Source organism: Chiloscyllium punctatum, chromosome 41, assembly GCF_047496795.1.
Source record: "Chiloscyllium punctatum isolate Juve2018m chromosome 41, sChiPun1.3, whole genome shotgun sequence".
NCBI lineage: Eukaryota > Metazoa > Chordata > Chondrichthyes > Orectolobiformes > Hemiscylliidae > Chiloscyllium > Chiloscyllium punctatum.
In genome coordinates, this window is record NC_092779.1 from 12,826,417 (window position 1) to 12,848,969 (window position 22,553).

Below are 22,553 nucleotides of genomic sequence, written 5' to 3' on the forward strand. Positions count from 1 at the left end.
TCATGGGCATTTTGATGTCTCAATTTGCAAATACTGTTCCCCTCCAGTTTGTTGAGGTCATAATCAGATGTGCAGTATGGAAACAGACCCTTTGCTCCAACTTGTCCATGTTGACCAGATATCCTAACTTAATTTAGTCCCATTTGCCAGCATTTGGCCCATATCCCTCTAAACCCTTCCTATTCATATACCTATCCAGATACCTTTTAAATGCTGTAATTGTAGCAGCCTGCACCACTTCCTTTGATAGCTCATTCCATATATGCACCACCCTTTGTGTGAAAAATTTGTCTCATATGTCTCTTTTAAATCTTCCCCCAAACCTCCCCCTAAATCTATGCCCTCTAGGCAAGAGACCTTGTCTACTTATTCTATCCATGCCCCTCATGATTTTATAAACCTCTGAGGTCACCCTTCAGCCTCTGATGCTTCAGGGACGATAGCCACAGTCTATTCTGTCTCTCTATTTCGAACCTCCAACCCTGGCAACATCCTTTTAAATATTTTCTGTACGTTTTCAAGTTTCACGACATCCTTCGTATAGAAGGGAGACCAGAATTGCACGCAATATTCCAAAAGTGGCCTCACCAATGTCCTGTACAGCTGCAACATGACCTCTGAATTCCTATACTCAATGCTCAGACCTATAAAAGCCTCAGATGTCTCGTTGTTTGTAGTTTTTTAAAAAACAGTGCCCGGTTGATGTGAATGAGATTGATGTCAGGCTGTGGCTCTGTATGAGTTAAAATGTGTGAAATGAAGGGCCTGCAGGACATCCTTGTTAATCACTACTTAATGTGATCCTTTGTCCTGCTCAGAGTCAGACAGCAGCAAGTGCCACGGCTAATGAATATTTGCATTCATTTCCTCTTGAGCTTTTGTTGGGTTTTAACTCCTGCCCCATCTGATGTGCCCTGGCTTACTAAGTACTCATTTGTTTTGTGCAAAAAGCAGTGTGGCAGAATAAGTTAACACACTTGCCTTAAACTTGTGGTTGCTTCCTGAATGTGTACAGCTAATTATAAGAGTATGGAAATGATCCAGTGAAAACACAAACTGGGAGCGATTCCCAGCAGGATTATAAACCACCTTTTGCAGTCTTGCCTGCACTCAGGTGGCTGTCGAGTAGAGATGTGTTCACATGCCTTCAGTATGGTGCAAAGGATGCACCTTCATAGATACCAGCAATGCAAATATGTTCTCCGTTTTCTTTTTGTTAATTTCCTCTACAGTTAAAAGCCCAAATAAAATCAAAATGCCGTGTTTCACATTTCCAACATTCACAAAATACTGGAGAAAATCAGGATCGGCAGCACCTGTGAAGAAGGGATTATGGAACATTGTGACTTGTTCAAACTGAAATAGGTTGGAAGTTATTTTAATTCTCTTGACAGGTAGACAAGCAGCAGGGACAAATACAATGTGGAGGGTAAAGGGCAAAAGACATAGGGATAGTTAATTGTGTTGAGAGAGAAGATATATAAAATGTTCTCTACTGAGAGCAAAGGAAGCAAGACCCAAAAGACAAGGCTATTGGGAGGTACTGGGGTGGTGTGTAGGAATGTAAGCAAAATGGAGAACAGACATCATGCTGTCAGACGTTGAAGATGTGGAATTTGATATTGAGTCCTAGGGATTGTAAAGTGCCAGTGTGGAAAGTGAGGTCTTGTTTCTTGAATGTATGCATTGTTGGAATATTGCAGCAGGCACAGTACAGTAGAGCAGGAAGGTTTATTGAAATGACAAACAACTGCATGGTCAGAGAATTCTGCAAAGCAATAGTGGGGAATGGGGTGTGATTCATTGGGCAAGTAAAAAGATGTTATGTCAGGCCTTCCAGTGGAAGGTGGCACATCAGAAAGAAGTGATGGAGATGGAGAATTTGGGAGAGTGGAATGGAATCCTTGGAGGAAAGTAAAGTGAGAGGAAGTAATCAAGGTAATTTGGAGTCAGGCTTGTAATATTGGTGGACAGCCTATGCTCAAAAATGGAAACAATTGAGTTAAGCTAGGAAACGGCTAGCTAGACCAGGTGAACATGAGAGAAGGTTGGAAAATGAAGCAAAATTGCTTAATATATTTGTTTCTGAATGAGAGCAGTCAGCAGTGCTGATGATGACATATTGGAGAAAAAGTTGTGATCCTCAGTTTGGCTAGAACAAGAATGTTCGTGTGAACTGTTACATTTTAGTAAGGCAAATCAGGGCAGGACATATGCATTTAATTGTAAGACCCAAGGGAATGTTACTCAATAAGCTGCATGTGCATAGTTCCTTCAAGGTTGAGTCTCAGGTAGATAGCATAGTGAAGATGATGTTTGTTATGCTTGTCTTTATTGGTTAGTGCATTGAGTATAGGAGTTGGGATGTTATGTTGTGACTACAGGACATTGGTGAAGCTATTGTTGGAATACTGCATTAAATTCTGGACTCCCTGCTGTAGGAAGGATGATAAAGATTTATGAGGATGTTGCTGGGGTTGGAGAGGTTCTCCAATAAGGAGAGACTGTGAATAGACTGGGGCTATCCTCCCTGGAACATCGGAGGCTGAGGGAGAACCTTATAGTGGTTTATAAAATCGAAGGGTGTGTAGGGGAGTCCAAAACTAGAGGGCATAGGCTTATGGTGAGAGGGGAAAGATATCAAAGAGACCTAGGGGGCAACCTTTTCTTGGAGTGTGGTGCGTATATGGACTGAGCTGTCAGAGGAAGTAGTGGTGGCTGGTACAATTATGACATTTAAAAGGCATCTGGATGGGAACATGAATGGGAAGGGTCTAGAAAGATGCAGGGTGTTTTAGAAGTTTTTCTTTTTTCAGAAGAAAGCAAAATACTGCAAATACAGGTTATCGGATATAAAAACAAAGTGGAGAAGCTTAGCAAGCAATCTGCGGAGAGAGGAACACCTAACATTTGAACTGAAAAATGTGTTGCTGGAAAAGCGCAGCAGGTCAGGCAGCATCCAAGGAGCAAGAGGATCGACGTTTCGGGCATAAGCTCTTCAGGAACGAAACGTCGATTCTCTTGCTCCTTGGATGCTGCCTGACCTGCTGCGCTTTTCCAGCAACACATTTTCAGCTCTGATCTCCAGCATCTGCAGTCCTCACTTTCACCTAACATTTGAAATCCAGTTACCTTTTTTGAAAAGTTTTTATTTACAGTTGCAGTTATGAATTTTTTAGAGAAATGCTGACTGCAGTTATGACTTTTGAGAGCTTGCCTTTATCTTGCCACCTGGGTTTTAGTTTCTCAAGCTTTAGAAATATAACACTTCTAAGTAATAAGTCAAACGGAAGTATCCTTTCTTCAACATGCTTAAGTTAGATACAGAATCAGACATTGAGCAAACAACATTTTTGTTTAGCAGATTATTAATGATTGACATTAAACGGGCAGGTAGAGTTCAGATACACATCAGTCATAATTAAATAGGCGAGGTGTTGACCAGTCTGCTTTTGTTTGTGTGAATTCCACTGTATGATATGTTGCTGATGCTGTTGAGTTTCTGGTCATGTACCCTTCGATATATAACGCTCATGTACCCTTATTCTCAGTGTCCCTATTCAAACCATGTAGTTAATCTCTTGTTTCAAGCCCTTGTGGCCTTCCACGTTACTTAACCCAACAACACCTTTCATAGTGTCTTTAACATAGGAAAACAGTTCAAGACATTTTAAAGGACTCCCATCACATCAAATTTGACAGTCAGAGATTCAAACAGATTGTCCAATATCTTGATGAACTCTTTTTTTTAAAAGAGCATCTTACAGGAAGAGAGGTGGAGAGAATTCCAGAGTCTCAAGGCCCAGTAGCTGAGGGCTCAATTAATGATTGTGCTTTAAATTCCAAACTGTTTAAGGCTACTATTGGCAGAACGTAGGTATCTTGGAAAGGTTATTGGACTGGATAAGAGTGAGGTAATAGGATTTGAAAGTGAGCATGATACAGGTTTTGGTGCAAGTTTAGCAAAAGTTCACTGAATGAATTCTGATTTAAGTTTACAAAAAGTTGAAATCAAATTCATGTTGGAATACTTAAATGTAGGCCAACAAAAGACATTGATAAGGTTTCAGTAGAAGATGAACTCTGGCAGGACAGTTGGTGTTACTGGCATGGAGATGGCACAAATGTGTGGAACCATGTTAGTAAACAGTGTGGATCATTATTAGACAATTCTATGGAAGAGAGATGGAGTCAGTGGGCAACGGCACTAGTTTTGTGCCTTCCCGCAACTTAGACTCAGGAAATTTCTGCTTGCACCAAAACCTGTTCAATGTTATCCCTGAATTGCCTGTTAACTTTAAAATTGTGGTGTTGCTTTTCTGCTGGAAGTGCATAACTGATCCATCAGCATAGAGGATCAGAAGAACCTTGATGTGCATGCATGTCGTTCCCTTAAGGTAGCAGGACAGGTAGATGAAGTGATGAAGAAGGTATATATACTTGCCTTTATTAGCAGAGGCAAAGAGATTGAGAGCAGGGAGGTTATGCTGGAGCTATGTAAAATGTTGGTTAGCTCACAGGTAGTGTTGTGTGCAGTTCTGGAATCCACATTATAGGAGAGATGTGATCGCACCTGAGGCGATGCAGAGGTGATTTACCAGGATATAGCCTGGACTGGAGAGTTTGTAAAGAAAGATTGGAGAGAAGGCACTATTTTCCCTGAACCAGAGGTGACTGAGGGGGTCATAATTAAGATGCATGAAATTGAGGTTCATGGACAGGGTAAACAGGAAGGAACTTTTTCCCAGGATGGTCAGAGGGGATGTGATAACTTTTGAAGCAGATGGGAATCTGGAACTTGGGCATGCAAGGGTGCAGTTGGCTCTCCTAGAATGCATGCTGCTTCAATGTGAATTGACTGTGATGCGATTGAAAAATTTTGGTCATTATTTGTAGAACATGAACTTTCCTTACCTGTATTGACTATAATATGATTCCTCCCATTGGTTTAAGTGGTGCTGCTATTACTTGATCTTAATGTGGGATCGCACAGGAGTGGAACTATCATGTTATATCAGAACAGACTGTATGCTCATGATGCCAAGGCATACAAGGCTATGGGCCATGTGCTGGTAAATTAGTTTAGAATAGCTAGGTGATTTTTGACTGGTGCAGGCTTGATGGGCCAAAGGGCCTTTTTATGTGATGTAGGTCTCTGAGTAGACACAGCTGCTACAGGTTATTCCATGTGATACCTCTTTAAATTGACTTTAATGACAAGTGAATATAGATGATGAATTCCCTCTGGGAAGTGGCCACTGATAAATTGGTAATCTCTACTTCGTTATTTGATTGTGGCATGTCTAGTTCTACTGTTCCCAGAACTAGGGTAAGGGGAAAATCAGTCAGGTTTCTGTTTTGGATTACGACACAATTAATGTTTTGGAAAAGAGTGCATACATGAGCTGTGTCCTCTATGTATAGCCCTTTTGCAAAAGCTCTCATTAAAAGCATTTGTTGGAAATATGCTTGGGTATGGGATGATTCCTGACACCCATTTGAAAATAATGAAAAAGGAAGAATTTGATGGTGTATGGAAGCCCAGCTCAATTTAACTCAGTGTGGAGTTGGAAAAGCACATCACTCCTGAGGGAGGGCTTATGCCTGAAATGTTGACTCCTGCCCCTTGGATGCTGCCTGACCTGTTGTGCTTTTTCAGGGCCACACTTTTTGACTCTGATCTCCAGCATCAGCAGTCCTCCCTTTTCTCTCTGATTCCAGTCTACTGATAAATATTAGATCTCATCGTTGCCAAATATTGTACACTTATGGTTTTTGAATGTAAGTGCAGCTCCTATCGTTCACTTTGCAGCTAAGTTTTGAAAATTTCAGTTTGACCATCTGTACAGATCCAGCACTTTTTATCTTTTTACAAAAGTTGAACTATGGCTGATTTATTACCCCATGCATTGTTTCAAACTTCAAAATAATCATTCTCCTGGGTAACTGCTGTCATTGAGAGCAGTTGCATCCATTGGAACAGCAATTGTCAAGATTCTTCAGTTTTTCTGTTGGTAGTTTCTTTATGTATGCTCGCTGAAAGGGTGGCATAAAATTTATTTTGAAGAATTGACTGCATGAAGAGTGAGTTATGTTACTGGACTAATAGCGGCCTTAAATAAAGCCCGATGAAATTACTTAAATCCTGGTGGCCAGAGGCATTTAAAATCAATTAATTAAAAATATACTAAAATGCTGAAACTACCATGTTGTAATTTTAAAACTCCATCTGGCTGTTCAGTGTCCTTTTTTACGAAATCTATCATCCTTATCTTACCTGTTCTACATATAACTCCAGATCCATAGCAGTGGAGATTGACTCTTAACCATCTCTGAAATAACCTAAAACCATTCAGTTGTAGAACAAAAAACTGGGAGCCTCAAATCCTAATTACAAGAAAACAAGTTTGAGATTGGTCTAATAGTTGGTTGTTTGAACAGGCCTTTTAGTGGATTTCTTCTGCAAGGTTACCATGAAATAAATAGGGCTCGTCTATGAAAGGGAGTTTTTGTCACTAATATGATGACTTATCCAGAGCTAATTATCCCTCATGGTCAAATCATGGCATTAATCAGCAGATGAGATCATGGTAATATACTTCAAGTACATTCCTAGCACTGGCAAGTTTAATTTGTGTGTGCCTGCTTTCAGCTGTATCATTACTTGCCCTGTGACAACAGTTTCCAATAAGTGTACAAGTTATCTTGTTACATATTAAGATGAATTTGACAACAATAGAATTTAAGGTAGTTGTCATTCTGCAAGGTGCATGTCCCTTTGCACCTTATTCACCGCACAACAGAAAACTTCGACAGATTTTACCTATTGATGGTCTTTCTAACTCAAGTTTTGGGCATGCTACATGGTAGTTCAGAAAGATTCTGTGAAAGGGAATTTTTGCTGCCCTGATAACATAGCATTGTTGGGCTGTGTACTTTATAGAACTGAAGTTGACATATATGTCGTTAATCTCAAAACTCTTTGCCGAAAGTGCAGTCTGAATTTGGAGATGACAGGAGCTTCTAATGTGTTTAACCAAAGCCTAATTTGAAGTAACAGTGAAGTTTTGAGCATTGCAAGAACGTTAGGTTATAGTTTTTAGTTTATAGTTTAATGAAGTGTCATGGAATAATACCCTAAAATTGTTTATTTCACTTAGCCTCAAGTGTTAGTACATTCCACGAATCCCAATTATGCTAATTGACAATTTTAACATGGTTTTAATTAAGTGCATTGCTAATTTTGATTGAGTTTAATCTGTTTTCTTGATTTTAGGTGTTGGAGGCTAAGCAACCATTTCTGCTGAATTGAGCTGAAAAGATGACTACCTCAGGTGCAGTACTTGGCTTTCATTCTCTTAGCTCACTGACTCCGATGTTCAGCACTCTTCCACACTTAACACAGATGAAGTGGGGTTTCTACTTTCATAATAGTGTATTTGAACTGAACGTTTCTATTGTTGCTTCACATCCTCCATGTACTCATTAATAATTTTTGGCTAATTTGGAGATTAAAACCGTTTGGAGTGTGATGTTTCCTGGGTAACTGGTTCAGATTGTAGGCAGGAATGCTATTTCAGTCTGTTACTCCACCCACATTCAGAATACTGATCTTGGCAAGGTAATGAGTGTTACACAGCCAAAAGTAGCACAGTGAATATTTTATTCTAATGTTGAAATGTTTCTGTTCCTTGTTAAGAATTTTGAAGAACTACTGGACTGCTTGCGTCCAGTCCCCTCAAACCACTACTCTAGAGAGAGATTGGTCAAAAAAAGTGGATTTGTTGACACCTGTCTAGTTCATTGGATTGCTAAGTATATCCATTTGGCAGAGGATTACAGAGCACCATCAGTTTGCCATGTGCTGGTATACTTAGTAATTTGTCTGTTGTTGAACCAGCTCTAATGAGGCTGGTTTAGAAGCAGTTTGTCCAGAGAATGGTTTGGATGAACTTGCATTATGAAGTACTGCAATGTATTCTGTTCAGTGTCGCATGTTTTCAAATTGAAGGAAATCACCAACTTGTATTTATAATTTTTCCTATGGCAAAATAACACAAAGGAATGCACAAAGTTGTTATTGGGGATAAAATTAGTCTAAAGTGGAGGGCCAAGGTAAATGGCTGAAGGCTGGTGGGTAATGGGAAGTGTGTCATGAGCAAAGTGTCTGTGGCAGAGTTCTGTAGACCCAAGTGCAGAATTAGAGTGGTATGTTTATTGGATTGTGAATGAGGTTTCAGGCACCACTTCAAGGTGACACAAGTGATGGAAAGGTAGGACTTATTGTGGGAAGGCCTGTGTGCAATAGTTTTGAATGACTGTTAAAGCATAAAACACTAAGTTGGGTGGAAAATAGGAGGCTGCTGAGAAGTACAGAATAGTTGAGTCTAAAGATGAAATAAACATAGATGCTTACTGGCATGGCAAAATCTGCTGATGCTGTGGAGTTGGAAATAGGTGATTTTTATGAAGAAATATGTGGATTTAGAAGTTCAGACCAGGGTTGAATGGGATGTGAGTTGGCAGGTGATGTAGTTGGCTCCAGTCAAGGAATGTAATTGAATGGTAGCAAATGAATGAGTTAGCGGCATTGTCTAAAATGAAACTGGTGTCAAACAATGAATTGAATAATGCGGACTGATTCTACAAGGGAAGTAGAAGCACATGTAATCAGAGGGAAGTCCGGGTCCGTTCTTGACTTGAGACAGTAATAAGGTGGGAGAGGTGAAAAAGCTGAGGGTGGGCTCTAATCTGTTGGGTAAGAATCAGGAGTTACATGTCATGAACTAAATTTAATGCACCTTAAAGGCTCATTTTCTGCCACTTTTTTTTTCTCTTCCCTGACAATAGCTGATTTGATGGAACTGGACATGGCCATGGAGCCAGATCGCAAAGCCCAGGTCAGTCACTGGCAGCAGCAGTCATATTTGGATTCAGGCATTCACTCTGGAGCCACAACTACTGCCCCTTCGCTGAGTGGAAAAGGCAACCCAGAAGAGGAAGAAGTGGATACCAGTCAAGTGTTGTATGAGTGGGAGCAAGGTTTCTCTCAGTCTTTCACACCGGAGCAAGTAACCGGTTAGTCTGATTTTCAAGTATTTCAATAATTTTACAAACTTTGCTTGGACTCCAGTTAGAATGTATTAGTAGTTAATAAATGTGTGCCAGGATGCTAATTTTTTTCTCTACATGTATATAAAAGAATGAGCCCACCCTTAATTATCTTCATTCACAAACCTTAGAAGTAGTCTTGAGTTTTTATTCTTAGCAAATGGGCTTTGCTAGCAAGGTCAGCATTTGTTGCCTATCTCTGATTACCCTTGAACAGTGAATTGCTCGGCCAGTTCAAAGTCAGTGATATTGTATGGGCCAAGCTAACAACAGCAGGTTTTCTTTCCTTAAGGGCAAGAGTGAACTTGATTTCTTACAACAGACTTGTTGACCAACATTGAGGCTAGCAGTTTTAAAATTCAGGAGTTATTAATTGAAATTAAACCCCACCATCCTCAATGGTGGAATTTGAGCTCAAACCCAGCGCATTAGTCTAGAACTCTACTAATTGTGATTTAACCATTATACAGTTGTCTCTGATTGCACTAACATTCATGAATCGTTAGATTAGTGATTTTTTTTTCTGTGCAATTTCTTTGCATTATTTTCCTGAATATCTATCTTGTTTATTAGATATTGATGGGCAATATGCTATGACCAGGGCCCAACGGGTTCGTGCTGCAATGTTTCCTGAAACACTGGATGAAGGAATGCAGATCCCGTCAACACAGTTTGATGCTGCACATCCAACCAATGTTCAGCGTCTGGCTGAGCCATCTCAGATGCTGAAGCATGCTGTTGTTAACCTAATCAACTATCAGGATGATGCAGAACTGGCTACCCGTGCTATTCCAGAACTGACAAAACTACTCAATGATGAGGACCAGGTACTTTCATCATACAACTTTAAATGTTTTGAATATCAATTATTTTTTCATAGTCATGAGATTTATTACTTAAATATTTAGTGATTACAGCCATTCCACATTTGATAAAGATTGGTGGTATTTTAGAAATTTCTACCTATAATGAGAATGTAAAGCTTTGCAACCTTGACATCTCCAGGTTCAATATTCTGTACAAACATATTTCTATTCTCACTTCCCCATTTCTGGTTTAGGTTGTCGTAAACAAAGCTGCTGTGATGGTTCATCAGCTGTCAAAAAAAGAAGCCTCCCGCCATGCCATTATGCGCTCTCCTCAGATGGTATCAGCCATTGTCCGTACCATGCAGAACACCAATGATGTAGAGACTGCACGCTGCACTGCGGGAACTCTCCATAACCTCTCTCACCATCGTGAAGGATTGTTGGCTATCTTCAAATCAGGAGGCATCCCTGCCCTGGTGAAAATGCTTGGGTGGGTATTAAGACTTTGGATTGGTGTCATTTTATATCTGCAGTTTGAGTTCTTTTGTTAACTCATGGTGTTTCTCTGTTCCTCAGAGGTGCCCAGAACTGCTCAACTAACTCTGTTGAGCAACACCATGGAAGTGATGGGACATTGGTTTGTGCCTGAGATTCTCTGCAGGCAAAAGAGTAGAGGTCAACTGCTAGTACATTGGGGAAGAAATCAGAGCATCAGTGTGTTTGACCAAAATTTCCTCATAGCTGATTGTATTTTGTTGAAGAAAGATGCTAATCACCATAGCTTTATGATGGGTTGAACTTTCATTCGCAAATTGATACTTTTAGTAGTTGAATCTGGAAGATTTACTTCACAGTTGGATTTCACAGCATTTAATTAGGTGTATGTTTAATAGTGAATCAATTTCCTCTAACTTACGTAGGTCTCCAGTGGATTCTGTTCTGTTCTATGCCATAACGACCCTTCACAACCTATTGTTGCACCAGGAAGGAGCCAAGATGGCAGTGCGTCTAGCTGGTGGACTGCAGAAAATGGTGGCCTTGTTAAATAAGACCAATGTCAAATTTTTGGCCATCACAACAGATTGTCTTCAGATACTGGCATATGGCAACCAAGAAAGCAAAGTAAGTGATTTGTATAGATAAATCTTGCCACCAATTCTGTTTGCTTCATTTGTACTAAAAGGACTTGTGTTCTCTAGTTGATCATTTTGGCAAGTGGAGGGCCTCAGGCACTTGTCAATATCATGAGGACCTATACTTATGAGAAATTGTTGTGGACCACCAGCCGTGTGCTGAAAGTGCTGTCTGTTTGCTCCAGTAATAAACCTGCAATAGTGGAAGCTGGTGAGTGCTTGTTTCTTTCTGACGATCATCCTGTTGACTTCAGATCAATGGACAAATTCTAAATTACCTTCCACTATTTTTCAGGTGGGATGCAGGCTCTTGGACTGCACCTTACAGATCCAAGTCAGCGACTTGTTCAGAATTGTCTTTGGACCCTGAGAAACCTGTCAGACGCTGCAACTAAGCAGGTAATTATTTGTTAATTTTAGTAAGCGGGGGATAATAGAGAAATGTACCAAACCTGAGGGGGAAGTGTGTGGAAAGCAGTCACCATGTTGTCATGTAACAATTCTTTTAATTGAATCCTTTTCAAAACTCTGCTAGTCCATTCTTTGCATGAATGAATAGATACATATTTTAACAATGATTTTGGCCATGCTTGTTTGGAGTATCAGCAATGTCTAACTTGTTCTGATTGGATCTGGAATAGAATAACTGACTTTATTAGTGTGTTGGCATTCACTGCTTGCATCAGATTTGCTTATTTTATATGTTGATTCAAAGTGCAATAAGCATCCTATTCACTTATTTTGGGCACTTTTTAAGCACTGCTTTCTTTTCTACTTTAGGAGGGAATGGAAGGTCTGCTAGGAACTCTTGTGCAGCTTCTGGGGTCAGATGATATTAATGTTGTGACATGCGCAGCAGGTATCCTTTCTAACCTGACGTGTAACAACTACAAGAACAAGATGATGGTCTGCCAGGTTGGTGGTATTGAGGCTTTGGTGCGCACTGTCCTCCGAGCTGGTGACAGAGAAGACATCACTGAACCTGCCATTTGTGCTCTACGCCATTTAACAAGCAGGCATCAGGATGCAGAAATGGCCCAAAATGCCGTTCGTCTCCACTATGGGCTACCTGTCGTGGTTAAGCTCCTGCACCCACCATCACATTGGCCTTTGATTAAGGTAATACTGCAGGACATCTTTTCCAATGAGCTGAAGTTGGTAATGGGTATGAAAAATTATGAACTACTGTTTTGTTCTGCTCCTTCACTAATCCCTGTTCTTTTAAAAAAAAACGTATGCATTTGTCATATGTTAAAAGTTTGTTTATTTTTAATGAGTTTGCACACTTAAAGCTCTCAGTAGATTGCAGATTTTCCTTCTCCTTATCGTCTCCTCATTTTGTGCTGTTGCTGGACCTTGGCATACCTTGTATCGTGTTCTTTGGTAATTATTTTTCCTTTCAAGAACAGTAAGTATTAAATTCCTCTGCACAGCAGTCTTATGACTGTGCAGCAGGATAACTCATTAAGAAATCTGGTGGTCATCCTAACCTTTAAGCAGTTCCTGTAGCTGTCTATAAGCCCTACTGAAAATCTGATGACTGGATTGAAGCGTGTATTTTCTGGCTGATTTAGTACATCCCGTCAGTGAAACAGGATGTGGTCTGCTGGGGGTTCACTGAAAAATCCTTTTCATGGTATGGCAAGTGTTTGTCTTCCAACATTTTAGGAAATCTGTTTTATGGCAAAACAAATTGTTTATTGTAACTTTAAGCATGTCTTTGGCTGATTTTCTTCTGAATATTGCTCCTGCGATATAGATGACTGGTTTCCATCGTGTGTTCAAAATGTAAATATTTCCTTTAAGCTGGCTAAGATGATAAATGACCGTATGCAGCTCAAAGGATTGTGTGCTAGTTGGCCCTTTTTAATTATTGGGTATGAAGACTCGTCAAAATCATTAAGGGGGCTGTATTGAAAAATAAAAGAACATTGTCTTGTGCCTTTCAAATTTATAACCTAATTCCAGTGATAGTTCAGGAATAAAACTGAATTCTTTGAAACAGCTGTTTATATTCTGCATTCCCCCATGGGTTTTGTTGGCCAGTATTTGTTTCCCATTCCTAATTGGCCTTGAATATTAAAGGATTTATGAGAGTATAATCAGTCTGGACTTACAAGCACTTATAATGAATTCTGTGTTTATTAGGCTACTGTTGGTCTCATCCGCAATCTGGCCTTGTGTCCAGCTAACCATGCTCCACTTCGTGAGCAAGGTGCCATTCCAAGATTGGTTCAGTTGTTGGTTAGAGCACATCAAGACACCCAGCGTCGTACATCAATGGGAGGCACACAGCAGCAGTTTGTGGTAAGTTTCTTCTGGAATATCTTTAATAGTGAAATTAGAGTGAAAAAATCTGCATTTTAAATCTGCCCTAATTTTGCTAGGAGGGAGTGCGAATGGAGGAAATTGTGGAAGGCTGCACAGGAGCCCTTCATATTCTTGCACGTGATGTTCACAACAGGATTGTTATCAGAGGACTCAATACCATTCCATTATTTGTCCAGGTAAGCTCTTTTTGTGCCTGATTCTGCTTCCCTATTATTTTATGGATCAACAAAACCTTCTGGCACTTTGCCCAACTGGCCATTATAATTCCCTATGAGAGCTGTTTGTGTACATCTGACTGGGGAGCAAAGGAGGGTTGGAGAAAGATGAGTTAAAGACAATGCTGAGCTCAACCTGATTGTCTCCTCGAATGATAATCCAACCTCTGTTCTGTCCTTTCTGGTAACTGTTGCTCCAGAGAAGTGTGGAGTTGAGTAGTTTTGGCCAATATGTTTCTTTAACCCAAGCTGCCTGACATCAGTTAATTCAGCACTGACATACAATTAAACCTATAACCTTTCTGATCTGTATGGCTCAGCTATGTATGTGTAAACGTACTGAATCTTTAGGTAGCTGATGTACCCATCTTGTATTAAATTGGCTGTTTTGAATTCTCTCTCATTCTAATTGTCCTTTGGTTAGGAGTGTAAACAGGAAACCAACAACTATTGCAATGAGCCTGTCTTAATACCATGATGCATCTGTGCTCCCTCCTTGGAGTGCTCATCTATGTAAGGCTATCAAAGCAATTTCATTTCAATAGCTGAAGAATTTGCTAAAGTTGCAAATTGCAGCAGCCACAATTAGAAACTCTGCCTTTCCTGAACTGTTAAGAGAATTAGCTATCACCACCCACTGGAGCCTACTGACTTCAGTTATTAACAGCAATATGAAAATTAAACCACTTTGACATCATGTTAGTACTCTACTTATGAGCATGGTCTTCTTGTTTCCCGTACCCTGAAATCTAGACATAAAGATCTGCATTTCAGTGACGCTGTTCATGACCATGGGAGGTCCCAATGCATTTAACCAGTTTAGTTCCTTTGAAGTATGGTTCCTATCGTAATGTAGAAAATGTAGCAGCCATTTTTGTACAGATGAAGCTCTGAGCTGAAATGTGGTTATGGCAAGTGAGTCTCTTTTAGTATCTACATTTAAGGGACAGGTAATACCCACCCCACTGCAGATAATTCCCCTGCTGTTCTTTGGAGTTCTACCATGGGATATTTTATGCATACCTGAGAGAGGACCTGACCAGATCATCTCTTAATGAGAAGATTAAAAACAACCCAGCTAAATAAGGTAAAAACAAGGACTGCAGATGCTGGAAACCAGAGTCTAGATTGGAGTGGTGCTGGAAAAGCACAGTAGGTCAAGCAGCATCCGAGTAGCAGGAAAATTGACGTTTCGGGCAAAATTCCTGATGAAGACTTTTGTCTGAAACATTGATTTTCCTGCTCCCAGATGCTGCCTGACTTGCGGTGCTTTTCCAGCACCACTCTAATCTAGACCCAGCTAAATAAGCCTGTTGTATGGAACTGGCACTTGTTTGAGAAAGTGATATAAGTATCACAAGAAATTGCTTCTGTGCCTACCTTGTAGCTAGAAATGATTTCTACGTTTGACTGCTTAGCTGTATCTAACAGAATAAATGGTGACCTCCTGTGACAGTTGGTAATATTTGGGAAATGGCTACCAAATTGTTTATAAATTAGAATCTAAACTTCATTCCTATATCAGGTACGATGGATCTTTTTAATAACATGTGAAGGTCCAATTGGGCTTAGTACTAAACTTTCTCTTGTAGCTACTGTACTCTCCAATTGAGAATATCCAACGGGTGGCTGCTGGTGTACTGTGTGAATTGGCTCAGGATAAGGAAGCAGCTGAAGCTATTGAGGCTGAAGGGGCCACAGCACCTCTCACGGAGCTGCTACACTCTAGAAATGAAGGTGTTGGTGAGTATACTTTGCTGAGTAATGGTTGATGCCTAACGAAACTTGGCTATGCCTTGCCTGTTGGAAAACGACTGCAACCTATTGAGCCACTCTGACATATAATTTATGTGCAGAAGCAGCAGGAACTTCACAAATTTAACTGGTATTGTAACCTTCGAATGTGTTTCTCTGCATTATTTCCTGGACCATGTTAAATTCCATGTCACGATCTCTGACCAATGCCAGTAGAGCCAAGTACAATGTAGCCATCGATTGATCAAGCTTGTAATGACGCTAAAGTAAGATTTTGGGTTGTGCACTTCCTAAAATTAAGGCAAGGAATCACGAATTTAATCAAAACAGGAGATACTGAGCAATTCTGGCACAATCTGTGGCCCCGACAACTATTTGTCTTGGATCCATGACCACCTCTCAGAACCTGCACAGATGTGCTGAGGGTATCCAGTATTTTTGTTTGCATTCCAGTCAGCATCTGTAGCATTCTACATTTGATGACCTAGCACTTGGCTAATATGGAGTATAAAGACTATCTTTTCATTCTTGGCTCGCTCTTAAATTAGATCTACATTCTCCTGGTTTCTTTGTACAGATCGCAAGTGTGTGTGTGTGCATGGGAGCGACTTTTTGAAACTGACATTTAGAGATTGTGTTGAGCATATTAAATGGGATAAAAGATTAAGTCCTAACGAAGTCTAACTTGTGTTTATATAGCTACCTATGCTGCAGCGGTATTGTTCCGGATGTCTGAAGACAAACCACAGGATTACAAAAAACGTCTCTCGGTTGAGCTTACTAGCTCACTGTTCAGAACTGAGCCTATGACATGGAATGAGGTAAGCTTGCTCAGGACAGACTGCGCATGCATCAGTGATTTTTTTTTTGCTGTATTAAATATTTAAATTTAAAGTTAATATTTTATATCCTGATTTAAGATTCCCCATTGTTAGTTTGCAGTTGCCACTGAAATGGCCAATATAAACATTTTTCAAAACTTTATTGTAAACAGGCAGGAGATCTCGGAATTGACATAGGAGGCCAAGGTGAACCTCTTGGATACCGTCCAGATGGTATGTCTACTTTATCCTAGCTTTTGGTATAATTTACTATCGGAAAGAAATTAGATGTTTCTCTCAGCTGTTCAAACAAATTGCTACAGCTCAGTTTTACATTGGTATGTGATCTTTCAATGCTACCTTAATCGAGATGAGCTACAAATTATTTCCTTTCACTCCTGAAGTAGTTTTGTATTCACTTCATGTGACTATAGTTCAAAATGGGAGATGATATGACATCTCACTCATGACTGGCTTAAAAACTGAAAGTGCTGTTGTGCCTGGAAAGCAGCAGCAGATTGAGTCACTATAACGGTAACTTCCAAACACTTCACCAGAATGCAAACACTCGAGGATGCTAAGAAACGGAAAATACTGCATTGTAGTCTGGTGTGTTTAGGACAGTCACAACATTATATCTGAGCAGTGGAGGGGCACCAAATTGCCCATCATCTTGCAGCTTCTGGGTTAGTGGTGCTGGAAGAGCACAGCAGTTCAGGCAGCATCCAAGGAGCAGCAAAATCAACGTTTCGAGCAAAAGCCCTTCATCAGGAATAAAGGCAGTGAGCCTGAAGCGTGGAGAGATAAGCTAGAGGAGGGTGGGGGCATCATCTTGCAGCACCTAATGCTTGAATATAAAGATGTTTTACAATATTTGGCCGGCTGCACAGTCAGTCAGTGGTTTGTACTGCTGTCTGTCGGTGCCACGGACATGGGTTTGTTCCCAGCCTTGGGTGGCTGTCAATTTGCAAGTTCTCCCTGTGTCAGCATCAGTTTTTGCTGGGTGCTGCAGTTTCCCCACAATATGAAGATGAATTAGGTGGATTGCACATGCTAAATTGCGTCATGGTGTCCAGAGGTGGCAGGCTAGGTGGATGGATGATAAATGCATGATGGGTTGAATGGCCTCTTTCTGCACTGTAGGGATTCTGTGGTCTAAGCTATCCTGCTAGAATTTTTATTGTTGACTACGTATTCAAATCTTTTGGCTGATATGAGGCAATCAGGCTTCCGTTAGAAGCTTCAATTTAAATTTTTCCTTATTAAATGCTGAGCACTTAATTTTGGAAGTGGTAACATACTGGTGTTCATGGGGAACAGATGGCTCAATCTTTATTGAAAGTTTTTTTAGTTGAAAGCTTTGTCTTCAAAAATGGATTTCTAAGTCAGTTATATCTGAAATGTATGACGCTTTAATGGTTTTAGAAATGGCTAAAAGGTTACTTGAAATTCCTGACCTTGAGCTAATGAGCTGACTTTACAGTCATTGTGATTAGCACAAATTTTCATACTCATTTGTAAGAACAATTCTTGGTCTTTGACTAATTTACCTTGGCTGCCTCCCCCGAATGTAGCTTGTATGGTTTATTTCATCACTGATATCCTGCAGACAACATTGTGCCTTATGTCTGTGCAGTCTCTTTAGAAAAGAAAGGGCTTTTTATTTGAACAGTGCAGTAACTGTTGAGTAATGAATGTGGCCTCGGCCTTTTGTGCTTTTCAACTTTGCATTGCTGTTTTAAAAACTGGAGAATATGGATATGTTCGTTCACTTTTTTGATGGATGCTGTTTTAATGTCTCTTGTTTGTTCTTATTTTTACCCCCCCCCTTTCTGCTGTTCTTCCACAACCCCTCCTAACATTTAACCCATTTTCCTTTTTGCATGCCTACCATCATTCTGTGAATATAGATCCTAGCTTTCGCTCTTACCATCCAGGTGGATATGGACAAGACACCATGGGTATTGACCCAATGATGGAGCATGATATGGGTGGTCACCACCCTGGTGCTGAGTACCCAGTTGATGGGCTGCCAGACCTTGGACATGCCCAGGACTTGATGGACGGGCTTCCCCCAGGTGACAGTAATCAGCTGGCCTGGTTTGATACAGACTTGTAAATAGAATCTGCATAATAGGTATGAACATCATTTAGGGTGAATTGTTATGCATTGTTAGCTAACTTGGGACCATTGCAATTTCCACTTGCACTTGTGGTCAAACTTTTACCTAAGTTGACATTTGAATCATTTGACTTTCTGCTTCAGTAAATTTTTTTCTTTTCTTCCTGCAGTTGTACTGTCTGAATGAACTTGCGTTATGATTGGCCTGTAGAATTGCTGAGAGGGCTCGAGGGGTGGGCTAGTTTCTCAGAAAGTGCCTGACACTAACAAAAAGCTGAGTTTCCTGTGGGAACAATCAAAGTAAACTTTTTGTTCTGGTCCGTTTGGTCGAAGAGTAATGGAGGGAATGGATTTGAAAATGGCTGCCTACTTTTGAAGAATGCTGAAGATGGATCAAGAGATGGAACTTATTAAAAACTCTAGCCTTGCCTGTTAACTTTTTTATTATTTTTTTTAAATTTCTGTAATGGTACTGACGTAGCTTGCTTTGAAGTAGAATAGAACAGTAAACGATATTCCTTAACATAGTATTGTAGTGTTAAGTTATAGTGGCAATGTTATAGCCGTTCTTGATTTTTAATAACTGAAGTAATTGTGTAGAGCACTAATTCATAATAGATTTAATTGTATTCTGAAGTGTAACACTGTGTAGCTTTTGTATAAAAATGTGAAATTAGATGAAAGTCCACTTGCAGTTACTTTTAATACGTTGAGAAATGCAAGCAGGTGAAATGAAACGTGTTTGATCTATATTGCTTCATTCTAGGATTTCTGGGAGGGCTAAATAGAACTGTCTTTTCTGCAATGGTTGTAATAGTTTGAGAGGACACTCCTCCACCCCTCCTTAAACCCCCCCCAAAAAAAGCTATTGTATCCTGCAACGCAGATGCTTAATGGAAATATGCGGTTGTAGAAACAGAATTAAACTGGACTTATTTCATTTTTTGTGTGTGACTTACTTACTAGAACACCAATATTAAGTTTATATGTAGTTTAAGGAATTGATGACTCTTACGTAATTTCAAATATGTATAAGTTGATTGAATAAAAAAAGTTGAAAACTCCCAAAATCTTTCTATAGGATGCTTCATTTGAACACAATCTTACAGTCACACCACTTAAACTATGTGATGTGACCAACATTAATATATTAAGTCATACTGAAAATCTTTCCTTAAGAACTGGTAATTGCAAGCATGTTAGTATTAAGTTAATTATACTGTTAAAATGCCTTACTGTCTGCACTGTTATATGCTGACACTGTCTTGGTGTAGCATTTTGATGACTTCTGTTTGGATGCTCCAGTTTGTCTGAGCATTCACTTGGGCCAGTGACCTACCTGCCAGATGTGTTCCAGAGGAGTGACTGTTGCATAGTTTTAAAAATTCATACACAATGTAGTTGTCGCTGACTGAGTCGGGGGTCCTGAGGTGGAGATATCACCAGGTTAAACCCCCCCAGATCTCGGCCATGTCCTATGCCCACCCATCTTCAGCTACCTCGTCAATGACTTTCCCTCCTTCATAAGCCTCGAGATGGGATTTTCAGAGCACATGTTCAGCACTAATCAAAACAACTCAGACTGGTTTTTATTTTATGTCCAAATATGTCATTGACTTTGCTTGTCACTTAGGAGAAAGTGGGGACTGCAGATGCTGGAGATCAGAGCTGAAAAATGTGTTGCTGGAAAAGCGCAGCAGGTCAGGCAGCATCTGGTAGAGATGATGACCTGGGGGGTGCAGTGAGAGAGGAACTCACTGAAATCCTTGTAGAGGGAGGAAGAGAGCTTCTTCAAGGAGGGCATCCTTGCAAGAGGATTCGCAGTAGGTTAAAATCAACTAGGAGAAAGTGAGGACTGCAGGTGCTGGAGATCCGAGCTGAAAAAGGTGTTGCTGGAAAAGCAACATTTCTGAAGAAGGGCTTATGCCCGAAACGTCGATTCTCCTGCACCTTGGATGCTGCCTGACTGCTGTGCTTTTCCAGCAACACCTTTTTCAGCTTTGCTTGTAACTTATCAACCCATGATTAATCTCCGATGAGTAAGAATCCAACCACTGCTCATAAGTATTCAATGACATTACTATCACTGAATCTCCCACAATCAACAATCTGGGGGTTGACCAGAAATTGATTTGTCCAGTCATATGTTATGACTATAAGAGCAGGTCAGAGGCAGGTCATGAGTAACTCCTTAAAGCAAACTGCAAGGACTATGATGCAGTAATGTCCAGTTGTCCAGATTGTCAGCTCTTAAACTTGCAGTTTGACACCAAGCATTATACAATAGTTCTGTATTCAGCAGTCACTTCCTCCACCAATGCCCAGTGACTGTACCATCCACAAGATGTATTGCAAGAAGTTGTCAAGTTTCTTCAGGTAGCATTTACCAAATTTGTGACCTATCTTACTTTTGAATGACAGGGATATCAGTTGCATGGGGAACAGCATTGCTGTTTCCCTCCAACCCCCACAGTCATAATTTGACAATATATTGGTTTCCTTCACTGGCTGGATCAAAAACCTGGAATTCCCTCAACAGCACTGTGGATAAACCTACAATATATGGATTATAACTGTTCAAAAAGCCAGCTCGCCATCAGTATCTTGAGGCTGTTTAGGGATTGAATGTTGGTATAGCCAGAATCTCCACACCTAATGTATGATTTTTTTTAAAAAAAGGGGGTTTATCTGGAGTTCAAGATAATGCTCTTGAAAGTTCAACATTAGTTGGGAAGTTGAAGGTCTTTAAAAGGTAACTAGTTCAGAGAGCATGTTCCTGTTAGGGCAAAGCTGTCAGGTCTAAGGAACACTAGATGAACAGAGAGATTCCGGCTCTGGTCAAGAGACAGGAGGCATATATTGGGTATAGAAGGCTGAGATCGAGTGAATCCCTTGAGTATAAAAGAGCAGTTGGAGTACACAAAAGGTATATCTGGAGGGCAAAAACCACATGACATTGCTTTGGCCAATGCAGAGGAAGCTCGATTATCTGTCAGATACAAGCGGGGAGTATTTTATTAGGATAATTGAATGCCGGATTAGGGTGGCATGGTGGCTCAGTGGTTAGCACTGCTGCTTCACAGCGCCAGGGACCCGGGTTCAAATCCTGCCTCAGGCCATTGTCTGCGGAGTTTGCACATTCTCCCCATGTCTGCGTGGGTTTCCTCCCACAGTCCAAAGATGTGCAGGTTAGGTGAATTGGCTATGCTAAATTGCCTGTAGTGTTAGGTGTCTTAGGGGCAAGTATGGGAGCTGGGTTTGTCTTCAGAGGGTTGGTGTGGACTTGTTGGGCTGAAGGGCCTGTTTCCACATTGTAGGGAATCTAATCTAATCGTAATGTGGTTAGCCAAGCAGTGGGACCTTGCGATCTTGTTTGGATAATCAGAAATCCGGTTAATTGAAAGCGAAGTGGGTGGTAAGGCATAGGTCTGGTAGCTTGACTATGTTGTCCTTGCTGATGAAGTTAGTGGTGTTTGGTGCATGTGTCTTTAGTTCTTCTAGTAGTGTAGTCAGTGTTTCTTTGGCCAGTTCTTTTGGTTCAATAACAAAATCTACAGACAAACCAACAGAACACCAATGGGTCTCTGATATCTGTGTTCTCTGAGACCATCCAAGCCAAACTTTGGGTCCAACAAAGATGTGGATGACATCTTTGCATCACTAAATGAAACAAATTCGTGAAAACCTTCAAGACCACCAATAGCATCCTTACTGGCATAAAATTCACTAAAGAGGAGGAAAACAAAAACAAACAGTAGAGTGAATGCATGGAGAACTTCAAACCAGCATCTCCAGGAAAACAACCCATACGGACCAAATACTGAACTACAGAGGCAATCATCCCAACACCCACAAATGAAGCTGCATTAGAACAGTATTTCAATGAGCCACCAAACACGGCAACACAGAGGAACGATGAAGAGCAGAGGAAAATTACCTATGCAGTGTGTTCAAAAAGAATGGGTACCCAATGAATGCAGTCTGCTGGTTTCTCAGCAACACGCCCAAACAAGCAAGCAAAATGTGCCCAGAAACGTCTACGTCAAAGACATCTTTGAAATGACTGCCAGACTACTCGGACCTCTTAGCATCGTGGTAGTCCGAAAACCCACCAACACACTAAAACATCACTTAATGAACGTGAAAGACCCTATACAGACAAGAAGCAAGATGAACGTTATTTACAAAATACCTTGCAAGAACTGTAACAAACACTATATCAGACAAACAGACAGAAAACTAGCCACTAGGATACA

General features: G+C 40.5%; 1 protein-coding gene across 1 annotated transcript in view; it reads left to right on the forward strand.

The window, feature by feature from the left end:
* The window catches only part of ctnnb1 (catenin (cadherin-associated protein), beta 1), a 37,086-nt gene extending 17,849 nt beyond the window's left edge, over positions 1-19,237 (forward strand). Inside the window, exons 2-16 of the mRNA XM_072560393.1 lie at positions 7,277-7,334; positions 8,851-9,078; positions 9,685-9,938; positions 10,172-10,410; positions 10,841-11,042; positions 11,120-11,264; positions 11,349-11,452; positions 11,834-12,172; positions 13,202-13,360; positions 13,441-13,560; positions 15,192-15,342; positions 16,054-16,175; positions 16,349-16,409; positions 18,086-18,312; positions 18,468-19,237. Of these exons, the coding sequence (XP_072416494.1) occupies positions 7,322-7,334; positions 8,851-9,078; positions 9,685-9,938; positions 10,172-10,410; positions 10,841-11,042; positions 11,120-11,264; positions 11,349-11,452; positions 11,834-12,172; positions 13,202-13,360; positions 13,441-13,560; positions 15,192-15,342; positions 16,054-16,175; positions 16,349-16,409; positions 18,086-18,294 (2,346 nt within the window). The 5' untranslated portion in view covers positions 7,277-7,321 and the 3' untranslated portion in view covers positions 18,295-18,312; positions 18,468-19,237. The remainder of the gene's footprint in view (positions 1-7,276; positions 7,335-8,850; positions 9,079-9,684; positions 9,939-10,171; positions 10,411-10,840; positions 11,043-11,119; positions 11,265-11,348; positions 11,453-11,833; positions 12,173-13,201; positions 13,361-13,440; positions 13,561-15,191; positions 15,343-16,053; positions 16,176-16,348; positions 16,410-18,085; positions 18,313-18,467) is intronic.
* Positions 19,238-22,553: the final 3,316 nt, after the last annotated feature.